The sequence below is a fragment of the Helicoverpa zea genome, chromosome 6, assembly GCF_022581195.2.
Source record: "Helicoverpa zea isolate HzStark_Cry1AcR chromosome 6, ilHelZeax1.1, whole genome shotgun sequence".
Classification (NCBI taxonomy): Eukaryota; Metazoa; Arthropoda; class Insecta; order Lepidoptera; family Noctuidae; genus Helicoverpa; species Helicoverpa zea.
This window is the reverse complement of record NC_061457.1, coordinates 5,859,609-5,872,775: the sequence shown is the minus strand read 5'-3', so window position 1 is coordinate 5,872,775 and position 13,167 is coordinate 5,859,609. Positions and strand designations below refer to the sequence as shown.

Here is a 13,167-nt window from a genome sequence, read left to right as displayed (position 1 = left end):
CCTTTACGAGTTATATATTGCATTGAGACAATTTATTTTTACACTATATATTATCTGATCATATATGACTCGTCACGTATTTCGCAAAAAAAGCGATAGTTAAAAAAAACTTTTAATATCAACAAGCTGTATAAGTAGTATTGCCTCTGCACTTAAAATTTCTTGTGCACGTCACGTCACGTCATTAATGTCAATATCTGCTATCAAAATACTTATCCCAAAATTTTATATTGTTTTCATGAGAAATTGAATTGCATTGTAAAATGGAATCTTATGAAAGTGTTATTCTGGTTAAGAATGAAGTGTTTGTGTTTAAAATACCCCCTAAAACTTCAAACAGAGGCTATAGGTATGTGCATTTTTTTTATTTAGCGGGTAATTGTTTTGTAGGAAAACGATAAAACGGTGGGTGTTTTTAGGGCAGCTGATTGGAACTTGCAAGAGCCACAATGGACGGGGCGTATGCGACTTGTCGCCAAAGCAGAAGAACTGATTATGAAACTGGAAGACAAGACTTCTGGAGAGCTGTTTGCAAAATGCCCCATTGACAAATATCCGGGGGTAGCTCTCGAGTCCGTTACTGATAGCTCACGATACTTCGTCGTGAGGATTCAGGATGATAATGGCAAGATCATTTATAAATTTACAATATTTTACTAACAATTTTGTAGACAGAAGCAGGGTAAAACTTAAAATTGATATGTAATTTCAGGTAGAACTGCTTACATTGGTCTTGGATTTGGTGATCGATCGGATTCATTTGACCTAAATGTCGCTTTGCAAGACCATTTCAAATGGCTAAGAAAAGAACAGGAAGGAGAGCAAGCTCCTCAGCAGAATTTAGATTTGGGCTTTAAAGAAGGGGAAACAATAAAAATCAACATGAAAATTACTGTGAGTATTGTGTTCACATATACACACTGACTCACACTTGTTAATGTAATTGTAGTGACTCATCTAGTTAGATAACAAAAGAAAAACTGTTTGAAGGATATATTCTATTGAGGTTAGTTATTGAGTTTGTTTCTTTTTTGCAGAAGAAGGATGGCAGTGAAGGCAGTAAGCCCCGCCGCGGTGTCGGCGCAGGAGGCGGAGGCCTGTTACCGCCCCCACCAGGTGGCTCCCGGCTGCCACCCCCACCATCACCACAGCATGCTCCTTCACCATCCGCTGCTATTGCTCCACCTGCTGCTAATTCTGAATGGGGTGACTTCAATTCTGCCAGGTAAAGTATTCTTGAAACATATTATCCATCTCTAGAAGCTGGACATGATGATGTAATATTTTATACTACCCTCACTAAAATAATAAAAACAGTTTGATATTTTGTTCATTGTATGCATATTTGACAAGCAGACACTATCAATTGTGTGTATTTCTCATGAATGCAGACATGGTTGGTAAATGTGATTGTTTTATTGTTTCCAGTGCTCCAAGTCAACAACAGCCCGTGACGCCAGCTAATCAACAGAACTGGGTGCAGTTCTAAGCTCACTTTATTACTATGCTATTGTGATTTGGTGTCTGTTGTAGGATGGCACTCACGTGTGTTGCACAATACTTAAAATTACTTAATTATGTAGGCATATTATATCAACAGCTCTCGTATTCATTCTGTAGTAAGTTTAAATCAAATATCATTATTGTTATAGGGTAAATGTTATTGATACTATGAGATGCCAGATCACAATATAAACTTACGCAATAAATACTATTAATTGATGTACTTTATTATCTGTATATGTTGTAAAACTAAGTATAATTACTTAGATTATGTGGTAGAATATTTTTGGCTCTATATAATATTGTTGTTATCGTATGTTGTTGAACAGTGCATGTCATAGACACTATGTAAATAGTTGAAAACTAAAACAAATATCACACTATGCTAGTTGCTATTACTATATATTATTAATGTTTAAACCTTCTCTTACAAAATATAAACCCCAGATCTGTATTTTTGTCATTTGTGACAGATGTACAAATATAAAAAAGTATGTAAAAGTTATCATTACCTATACATTTGTTTTTTTATTTTCTAAAGAATAACGATTGTTTTAAGATTGGTTTTAGGCACAATCTTAAATGTCTTCAATGTTAAATTCCGATATGTAGCAAGTATTTATTTTGTAATTAAAAATACATTCTGAAATTGAGTAGTATAAAGTAGTATAGGTACTTATCGATTGTAAATTAAAAATCAATGTAACCAGTGAGTATTATAATACAGTCTTATGAATGAGAGCTTTGAACTCTTGACCCAGACAGCTACTTGCTTTAGTTTCTTACACAACCAACACTTCAATCTCGAATAAGGTATTTTATCGTAAAAATATTGTTTTAGGTTCAGAGTAACAGAATGAAATATAAATTTAACCGTTCATGTTTGTTTGAATTGATGTGAAAACCCCAATGTCGGTCGCTGACCGTGATTTTTGCATGCAAGAATATAATTGAAATATTGAAGTGCATGAAGTAATGTTTTAAAGCACGCAAAATGTAAGTTGCACGTAGTTGATGTGCTCTTGTTTATGATAAGCAGATAAACGCTAGTGTTGTGTAAGCAGATAAACCTATTTCCTTCATAAGGTTCGTTAGTTAGTGCACCTATTTTAAGGCAAATCGATTCGATTCGAATCGAGTAGCAGTGCTATCCAATAGTTTGATGACCGCGCGGAACTAATCTTAGTTTGGCTAGGTTAAGCAAAGTGCGCAGGAACTGAGTATACCTATACACAATGATCGTTTTTTTTTGCTCCATTGTAAGCCATGGTTTGTGCACTGTGGCTGTGTTTATGTAGTTGGAAGAAGATTTTTTTACAGAGATTTCGAGGTAATTAATAATATTGGTCGATAATTGTAGGTATAACGTTTTCAATTTATTTTATCAATTAAAAGAATATACAATAGTTGTTGTGCTTTGAAAATGGTTAAAAAACTGACCAAGTGCTAGACTATTAATTTTATTTTAGTTTCTCTATTTTTTGTTATAGCTCCAAGAAACTCCGATTTCTGCAAGAATGTCTATGAGATTTACCCTGTGACCTAAATCTGTGACAAACGAACAATAAATTAATTTTTCATTGCAGTTATTCCTTACTGCTCCACCGCGTTCCTCATATTGTCTAAAAACTAAGCGACACAGCTTAATTTGCAATGTCAATTCGACGGTCAAGTGGGGTCAAGTGCATAAAATGTAGGCAGTCAGTTATAGGATGCCAATCGGGTAAGTATTGTTCCAGTGTTCGTATTTAGTGTCTATATTATCTTTTGTGCTCTTACTCAGTGCGAGCTTTTGACCTAGCACCCTTATTTTAAAATCTCAAATAGTCTTGGTTGTGCTCTATCCCGCCCCACCCCGTTTTCTTCGGTTCACGGAATAAATTCTGTTCCGCGAGTTTTATATTGGTACTTACATATACCTCAGTATGTAACTAAATAGGTGTAACTACTACTTAGGATCAGGAGCTTAGGGAGAAGAGAAAAACAGATAAAAGACTAACACTTCAAATCTAGCTAGGACGTGAAAATCTTGAAAAAAAAAATCATAGATAGAGTGATTGAAGAGGAAAGTTTATATTATAACATCCATTAAATAGTGGGGAAATACTGTTATCCCGTGCGAAGCCGGGGCTGGTCGCTAGTCCTATACTACAAAACTCATACTTAAGACAATAAGTAGGTAAATAGGTAGATTTTAAACGACTTCACATCGCATTAAGTTTAAACTCATTAATATTGCACAAATCGTTTTGACCTGAACGAAACACGCCTAGAAAATTGAGATGCGACATTGAATATCCATTACCGGAGAATAACTTATAGGGTGCGAAAGTGCGCTCCGAATTTTAATCGAGCTTCACACTTAATAATCTACCTACAGGCGTTGAGATAAGCTGTGTAGGTACCTGAAAGAGTACCTAGGTAGGTAGGTACCTATAATAATAGTACCTACTAGCTTCTGCCCGCGACTTCGTACGCGGATCCTGTCCCTTATGCCAGCGACTATGGGGTCAGCAAAATCAAAGATCTGAATAGTCGCAATAGACGTGACCATAGGGATAAAAGTAGTGATTCTAATTAGACCGCATTTAAGTTGTGTGTGGCAAAAATATTACACGTAGGTATTATTTCGTAAAAAAACATTAAATAGATGACAAAGTCGTGGTGACTTAGTGGAATTCGTGGTGGTTTAGTGGGTAGAGAACCAATCTCTCAAGTATGAGCGTGCGTCTTTGATTCCAGGTCTGGCAAGTGCCTGCCAATGCAACTTTTCTAAGTTCGTATGTACTTTCTACGTATATTTTGGATACCAATGACCGTTATTTGGAGGGGATGTTAAACTGTAGGTTCCGACTGTCATTGAACATTCTTGGCAGTCGTTATGGGTAGTCAGAAGCCAGTAAGTCTTACCAAGGGGTAACCGGGTTGTGGAGGTCAGATAGGCAGTCGCTCCTTGTAAAACACTGGTACTCAGTTGCATCGTGACTGGAAGTCGACCCTAACATAATTGGGACAAAGGCTCTTGAGATAATAACGACAATAATAATGAGATATATGCACCGCAAGACATCTGAGGCTGATGACGGGGAGTAGCGACCCCGCGGGGCTATATATACTGAGTTCTCCAGGGAGAGTATACTGTCCCCCATCTCCGGCCGGTCGGAGTGAACCATGACGGGGGTAGGTCTCACGCCTCTGGCTTGGCTTGGCCGTCCAGAGTGGAGTCGCTAGAGCAGGATTAGTGGCCCTGCTCGGAGGGTAGGTGCCTCATGGTAAGCACAGGGAGCGCGTAATCCGCGTTTAAAGTCCGCCGAGGTATCCTCACCCTTCAGCCGCTCATGTCCCTATTGCCCTCTTGTTGCTATTCAGTGACTGGTTACAGTAAGTGAGGTGGCGAGTCTCCACCTGCCGTTTTTACATGTACCTAATACATTGTCATCCACTAACATCCCATCAAAATAGCCCAAGTAGTTTTCCTCCATAGTTAGCAATAGTTTAGCACAGAACCGGGGATTGTCTTTTTTTTAACGACGTCCACCGGGGATTGTCCTTGGGTTCATTTCTATAGTGTATAAAGGGATAATCGTCGGTTTTGTGTCACCATTTCATTAAAGTTGTCTCAAAAGGGCTTCAGCGTGTTGGCTTCGACCCCACGTTTGCCTCCCAAAAATTTGGAACTCTGTAGTCCCGAGGTCTGGAAGAGATATACAAAATAATAATGAAGATAAAACGCAACAAAGTTAGAGAGTGGAGGCTCGTGACGCCACGTCTAGGTATGTAAAATTTGTACTAAGCAGTGACTTAACACGAAATTCAAGCGTTGTTGTATCTTCGTTATTATTTGTTTGTGAGAGAGAGAAAAGAAAAATGCGTGTCCATTATTTTAGGGTTATCTAAAAGACGGACTAATTACTTATTTTGATTCACTATACCTATTTCATAACATTCATTTCTATACATTTCAAGTGTAGTATTGCTCTTGAAGTTCCACATCAGGTGTTCCAGATCTTCGATGTTTACACGTCAATAGAGAGTGCTTATCAGATTGAACAACTTTTGCTAAAACGTCATACCTCTATATGCTATAGTCTAGCTGGGCCCCTGGAGTTCCACATCAGGTGTTTTAGATCTTCAATTTGTATAAGTCAATAGAAAGTGCTTATCAAATTGAACAACTTTTGCTAAAACGGCATACCTGTATATGGTACAGAGAAGCTGGGCTCTTGGGGTTCCACATCAGGTGTTCCAGATCTTAAAATTTATAATCTCAGCTGAAAATGCTCATCAAATGAAACAATTTTTGCCACGGCACCATATTTGTATCTCTTATAGTTTTATTGGTCTGTTGGAGTTCTGCATCAGGTCTTCAAGTTTCGAAGATAAATTATAGCCTATATGTTGACCAGGCCTAATACTGATACAACAAAGAAAAAATCATTGAAATCCGTTCAGTAGTTCGGAAGATTAGCGTGTACAAACAAACAGACATACAGACATACAGACAAACAGACAGAATTTTTTTTTTGGATTTGTGCTCCATTACTGTTTCTAAACCCCACCCAATTATTATTTTTTTAATATATTCAATGTACAGACACAGTTTTTTTACAGATTTATTATATGTATAGATATAGATGTATGGGTAGTGTTCCTACTTAATTCTGATTACCGCATTCAGCTTCAGAATATTATAGCCACTTATATTTTGAAAATTGATGTTTTCAAATGTAGAATTGGGAAACCACGTTGCACTCAGTGGCCTAGCTTGGACTTAACTAGACACGGGTCACATCATATCAGCGAAGTTCTTTTTCTTCCATTCATCATGAATTAACAAAGAGACAAACATCTAATTCTCTGGAAGAAAGAACTTGAAAAAAAAAGTTGGTGATTTCTCTTCTCGATGAAGGCTCACTTCATACACAGTCATATCAGCCGAATCTCCCACGCCCCTTATTCCGACACTAGCTACTCTTGGTTAACCTTGTTCTGTCATGTCAAAGTGTCTTGAACCTCGCCCTATCTAGGCTACCTATTAGCCTGCGATTATGCATGAATTATTTACAAGCTGCCTAAGTAAAACTTTCTAAGCATGTAAATGGAAATACAAAACAGAATCCATTAAGGATCGATTTTAAATTCTAGACGATTTATAGTGGTTAAAAACAAGGTCGGGCCGTCCCTGTGTGCGAAGTGTGCACATAGGCGCCAAGAAAAATTCCTTAAACTGCACTTGGCCTTGTTATCAGTAGTCTGCTATATGGTACCTAATCATAACATATTTCGGTGTACCTAATTCGGTAAGTATATGTAATCATAACAGATCTCATCAATATGAATTAAATAAGTAAGCTCAAACACTTGTTAGGTAGTTGCTATGTACCGATGTAGAGTTCCCTTGATTTTCTTTTGTTTCCATCATCAGGTATATACTCACGAATATCTAGTTTTGCGAGGCTTGCCTACAATTTTCGAGAGATGCCGACGATTTCTCAGGGTTTTAATCATCAGAATCTGATCTAATGACAACGGGACCCAACGGCGAGTATACTCTTTCGTATAAAGACAAAAAATAAAATAGTAAAAAAACCAGACGTTTAGACATTATAACATGTGGATTCAAAAGCGAAGGATCGATGCGGTCATTTTGCGACCGACGTGGTCAATTTGTGATCAGTCATTCTGATACCAACCCTTCTTATGAACCTGCACCTAAGTAAGACGTAGGTTCCCTTGGGTAATTTCTATTACTTATACTTTTTTTAACTTTGACTCGTAAGCTTTATGATGAAGAAAGTGCTCGGCTATTGTTATAATTAAATGCTTTCAAAGAAATAAAAGAAAGCCTGAGCCTAAGTGCCTAGGCAAAGTTTTAGTCTTTGAACAATGAAAGCAGTACCAAAGAAAAATGTCTTTTTAGTCTGAAAATTATTCTAGCAGCAGTTTGGGTTGAGTTTAGTTTGTTTGAGATGGCCGACTGTTATCATTTTTATACGTTATCACTGGGGATATAATATAAATAGTAGATTACCAAAATTAATGCAGTTTGAAACACCTATCCTATTTATATACAACGAAAATTATATAATAGGTATATACACATATATGTACCTATCTATGTACAAGTAGGTCGGAAGATGTTGTGAGGTCCGGGAAGGTGAGCTAACAAGATTCCATTACTGGACACACCTATTGTCGTCGCATACCCCTTGTGTACATTGCGCTATTTACCAACATGTTATGGACAGCATTTGTGGGAGCCAGGTTGAGGGATCACCTTGTCAGTGTCTTCAACCAAGTTCAGTTACCTACAAACCCTTCTAGTTTTCATGTCAATGGCTTCACAAAGTAACCCCTATTTAAGAAATGGTACAAACATTTTTTTTCATTAAAGTGCTCTTTAAAATCAGAGCTTTTGTTTGAATTGGTACCTACGTCAATAAGTTATAATACCAAAATGAAAATATTTGACTTCAATTTTTCGTAGGCAATTTAGAATTTATTTAGAAGTGGAATTAATAATGATTTTCAATTTTCGATAGAGGCTTAACCGCGAAAAAAATGTTTTTTCATTTGGTTGAATTCAACTATGGTTTTAGCTGGATGTGTGACGAGAATTCATTAAAGCCTTTTTCTTCGCTTACAAAAGTTAATCATTAGGCTTCTGGTGAAGAAAGTTTAGTAAGTTCTTTGTTGAGAGCTGATATTATTCATGCAAAGAGTAAGCATCTTGCTCAAGACTTCAATAGGTTTCGCACTTTAGCAGGGCGGGCGGCATAAACTGTTTTATATGGCACCCACTGGATAAACATATCCCGCTTGTCGATTTTACGACAAAGGAGACAATGGAATCTTACCTAAGTAGGTAGGTGTACAATGTGTACATATACAAAGTCGACAGTACGAAAACACTTTTTCTGATTTCAAAAATAGACTTTCCATTTAGGTAAATGAAATATGAGATAGAATAAAGAAGTGATACGTAAGGTCTAATTTGAAATTGTCTGTTTATGGTTTTTACTTATTTGTAACAAGAAGTAATTCAACGCTGTTACTCAATTAGTTATTCAAACAACGCTCATAAATCTTTGTCTTATCCTTCAGTTGAGTCTAATGAAAATTTATGTTGGCATTATTTAGTCCCAAACTCTATTATCAAATTAGGAGCTTCGCAAATATAACTATTCGTATATAAATGTGACGTAGTTACGGTGCGATTATAGGTGTGATCAATAACGTTGTGTGCACAGATGCATGCGAAATCTGCACATTTGCATGCAAATATCACAGGCAATAAAATATTGATATTGTCCGTAGGTATCTGGGTCAACCGCTTTTACGGGTACGTTAATGGACTGGAAAATGGATGGAATATATCTTTTTCCAAATTGACCCTTTATTTGCGTAATCCTGGTTACAACTGGTTTCAGTAAATGCCTGAATAATGCGACGATCGTGGATGGTAAACATATCGTTAGTTGTCGGTGAAATTCAATCCTTTCGTTATAATATTGCCGAATGATAAATTAATATTAGCCAAACCAAAACTTCAGTAGTGTATAATCTAATTCGGTGATCGGGTCACTTCCATCACTATCACAAAGGATCATGGCGCAGTATATCGATAATAGTCTTCACACTCGACGAAGTGTATTGGTGATCGCATTACGATAGTGTTAGATGACAGATACCGGACACTGCAGCCCATCTAGCGTGCCCCTACATGTACACTCACGGACATTAATGGTTGAACTAGTGACAACTGAAACAGAGACATTTGTTCATTGTTTAGCCACATGCAATCGGTCGAGGAAATGTCAAGGGTCAGCGTTAAAAGTATTGAATGAATGCATGAATTTATCATTGGGACCTTGTTAACATCCAACCTCTTTTGGATTGTCAAATCAAATCAAAATATCTTTACTTTCAGGCTTTTTGAACAGTTGAAGAATCCGTTGGAGTAAGTGTTTAATGGTGTACATAATTGCGAAGGTATGAAAATAGCGTAACCATTATGTCCGCGACTGTACAAAATCAATGGTCGCGTCTGGCGATTTTGAAATTGATCGCGAGCAATAGGTACTGGCCTGATGATTTTGATGGCGTTTGCGAGATAATCTGTCAAAGTTATGCCCGAGTGATAATAATAATATCTAATATATATGAATAGTTGCTAATGGAGTTAGGTTTAGGGGAAACTTGATGGCCTTTTATGGTTAGATACAGCCAGTTTGTGTCTGTAGCGAAAGGTTCTTAATTATGATGTCTCAATATCATGTTGAGCTTCACAATATCTGAGATATTGACAATATCGCTGTTTGGTTTCTGACACTTACGCGAATATTTGACGTTTAAATAAAACTACTTTTGCAGATTTTATCGCTGTTATATTAACATTATTTATTATTCCCGCATCATCATACCAACTATTAAATCTAAATCCAAGCCGAAAACTGCTAGATCTAAGGATACAGCGAGCTCGTTCTGCGTGAATCGGATTGTCAATATAATAATCAACAAAATGTAGGGTTTGTAACTAAAATATCATGACGACCAACACCTTAGTCTGCCCGTGACCATGGATGCTGTAATCCGTTAAAGTAGTTTTATTTAAATATCTATTTGGTTTAGCTGTACTAGCTGCGATCAATCCGATGTGTGCTTTCTAATGTAAAGAGTGACCATTTCAATAAAAAAATTAGAGGACTGTGAATCTTTTGTTTTGTCTGTGCCTGATATCCTCCCGGTCCCATTGTTGTTTGGTAGATGGCTGCTACCTATTTGACAACAAGAGCTAAATATGAAACATCCCCGCTCCAACATTTTTGATTGCACCTAACATTAATCATTGTTCTTTGTAAATAGATGGCATTTTAGGTTCCAAAACGTTATTTGAATATACAGTGCATGTAATTAACGTACGTCCTCATTATTTATTGTTCTTTGCAGGTAACAGGAGTCACACTGGTTTATTTTCCGTGTCCATTTTGCACCGGATAACTTTGTAAACAAAAGCTTTTGTTCCCTTTTGCTTGCGCAGGGTAATGAATTTACATTCTTTTTCTATAACATATGTGCTTGACAACGATTTTAAAACATGTTTTGTGCGAATCTAGACACACGGCAGTGTGTCCGCCAAGTTCGAGCAAAAAAAGCGACACACCGGCCGTGGGTTATATTACACGAACCATTTCGGGCCAAATTCGACCCCCCTATAACTCAAAATCTATTTTATTTACGCATATCAAATTTCTAGTATCTGTTGAGACCCCCTCACTTATCTAAAATACAAAATTTCATTAATATACCTATTGTAGGTCTTGAGATATTGACGTCAGAAAATCGCTATTTTTACTATACACTCACTGACTGACTGATTCACTGACTCACTCATCAAAAACCTAGACCACTTCCAATGGTCGTATTGACTTGAAATTTGGCATGGAGGTAGGTCTTTATGTCAAGGTAAAGGGAAAAATCAGAAAATGGCCAAGTGTGAGTCGGTTTCAAAATAATGAAGGTGTAAAACACACTTACTCTCCACCAGAGAAAACAAAAATAAATTTTAGAGAATATACTTCAAAAAAAATCGATAAACTAAATCAGACTCTAGCTGATAAACTGTGTGTACATAGCTTCAATCTTAAAAATCCAAGTGATATTTATGCCGATTTTTTCTCTGTATTAAACGACCAATTCAACTTAGCTTTTCCAGTCAAAACTAAAATTATTAAATCTAAGTTCTTATTTAGTGACTGGGCAACCCCGGGTATTCGTAAAAGTAGAGAAAAGCTGTTTGAACTTTATGGTTTAAAGCCTTATAACGCCGATCCAAGTTTCCGTGACCACGTCTCAAAATATTCAAAAATATTTAAAACCGTTTGTAAACAGGCAAAATCTATTCATATTAGAAATAAAATAAAATATGCTCATGATAAAATAAAAACTACTTGGACAGTAATTAACAACGAAACAGGGAGACGAAAAGTTCGAAAAACTGATTTAAGTCTAGAAACTGATAATGGTCCCATCAGCCATCAGCAACCTTGAAGTAGCTCAAGAGTTTGAAGCATTCTTTACTAAAATACCTTTCGAGACGACAAAAGCACTAAATTCTTCCACCACCGTGTCTATCGATCTACTCAAAAAACATGTTAAACCATGCTCTTTACTATTTAAATTTCAACATACCAGCCCCGAGGCTATTATTAAAGCCTTTAAAGATCTTAAAATAAAATCAACAGAAGATCTGTGGGGTATGTCTGTCAAGGTATGTAGGTCAATTATTGAAACAATTGCACCTTATTTAACTTACATATTTAATGTTAGCGTAGACCAAGGCGTGTTTCCTGACTTAATGAAACACAGCAAAGTAGTTCCTTTATTCAAATCGGGAAATAGTAAGGAATCGAATAACTATAGACCCGTTTCTGTCTTACCGGTTCTCAGCAAGGTATTTGAAAAGTTGATGCTTGAACAGATGTTGCGCCATTTCAATAAAAACTCCATCTTTCACAAAGAACAATACGGTTTCACCAAAGGTCGCTGTACAACCGATGCTGGTGTAACTTTGATCAAGCACATCTTTAAGGCTTGGGAGGAAGCTGAAGACTCTATTGGAATCTTCTGCGATCTCTCAAAAGCGTTTGACTGTGTAAATCACGAAACGCTTTTGCGAAAGCTAGAGCATTACGGAATAAGAGATACTTCTCTCCAGCTGTTAAAATCATATCTAAATGGTCGGCAACTTAAAGTTCAAGTAAACGGCGTAAATTCACGAGGTTCAGTGATGGCAATGGGCGTACCACAAGGTTCTATATTAGGTCCGTTCCTCTTTTTAGTTTACATAAATGATTTGCCCTACTTATTTGATAATCAACCTAAAATGGTGTTGTTTGCCGATGACACTTCTCTTATTTTTAATATTGATCGACGTAGACGTACCTTAGACGACGTAAACAATTCCATTCTCCAGGTTCAAAATTGGTTCAACGCAAATAACTTGGCTCTTAATGAAAAAAAAAACAAAATGCATTCGATTTTCATTGCCAAATGTAAAAAGTAGTGAATGTGACATTATACTTAATAGTGAAAAACTAGAATTTATAAATCAAACAGTTTTCCTGGGAATCACTCTTGACAAAAAACTACAGTGGGGACCCCACATTACATCTCTTGCGGGTCGTCTTAGTTCGGCCGCCTATGCTATCAGAAAGATGAGGCAGCTAGCGGACGTAGAAACAGCTAGACTGGTATATTTTAGTTACTTCCACAGCATCATGTCGTACGGCATTTTGCTGTGGGGACGAGCTGCTGACATTGAATGCATATTTATCTTGCAAAAGCGAGCTGTCAGAGCTATGTACAACTTACGTAGTCGTGAATCTCTTAGGGAACTGTTTAAAAAAATTAATATCATGACCGTACCTTGCCAATTTATTTATGAAAATATCATGTATGTTAGGAAAAACTTACATTTGTTTGAAAAAATATGTGATAGACATAATTATAACACTAGAAATAAAAATAAGATAGCTATCCCGCAGTTTAGATTATCTAAAGTACATACATCTTTCATGGGATATTGTGTCAAATGTTATAATAAAATACCAGACAACATTCTGGAACTAAATGACATGCGGTTTAAAACTCATATAAAAGCCA

At 36.7% G+C, this 13,167-nt stretch overlaps 1 protein-coding gene across 1 annotated transcript; it reads left to right on the top strand.

The window, feature by feature from the left end:
• The first annotated feature begins 162 nt into the window (after positions 1-162).
• On the top strand, positions 163-2,381 carry LOC124631563 (NECAP-like protein CG9132). Its single transcript, XM_047166030.1, has 5 exons — positions 163-349; positions 420-625; positions 713-894; positions 1,038-1,225; positions 1,429-2,381. Exons 1-5 carry the CDS (start codon positions 264-266, stop codon positions 1,487-1,489), a joined length of 723 nt encoding a protein of 240 aa, XP_047021986.1. The 5' UTR covers positions 163-263; the 3' UTR covers positions 1,490-2,381.
• Positions 2,382-13,167: the final 10,786 nt, after the last annotated feature.

Excerpts from the sequence above, each read along its gene's own strand:
- LOC124631563 (XM_047166030.1), top strand. The coding sequence starts at position 264 with ATGGAATCTTATGAAAGTGTTATTCTGGTTAAGAATGAAGTGTTTGTG. Across the intron at positions 626-712 it reads GAGGATTCAGGATGATAATG|GTAGAACTGCTTACATTGGT; the intron begins GCAAGATCATTT and ends ATGTAATTTCAG. Across the intron at positions 895-1,037 it reads AAATCAACATGAAAATTACT|AAGAAGGATGGCAGTGAAGG; the intron begins GTGAGTATTGTG and ends TCTTTTTTGCAG.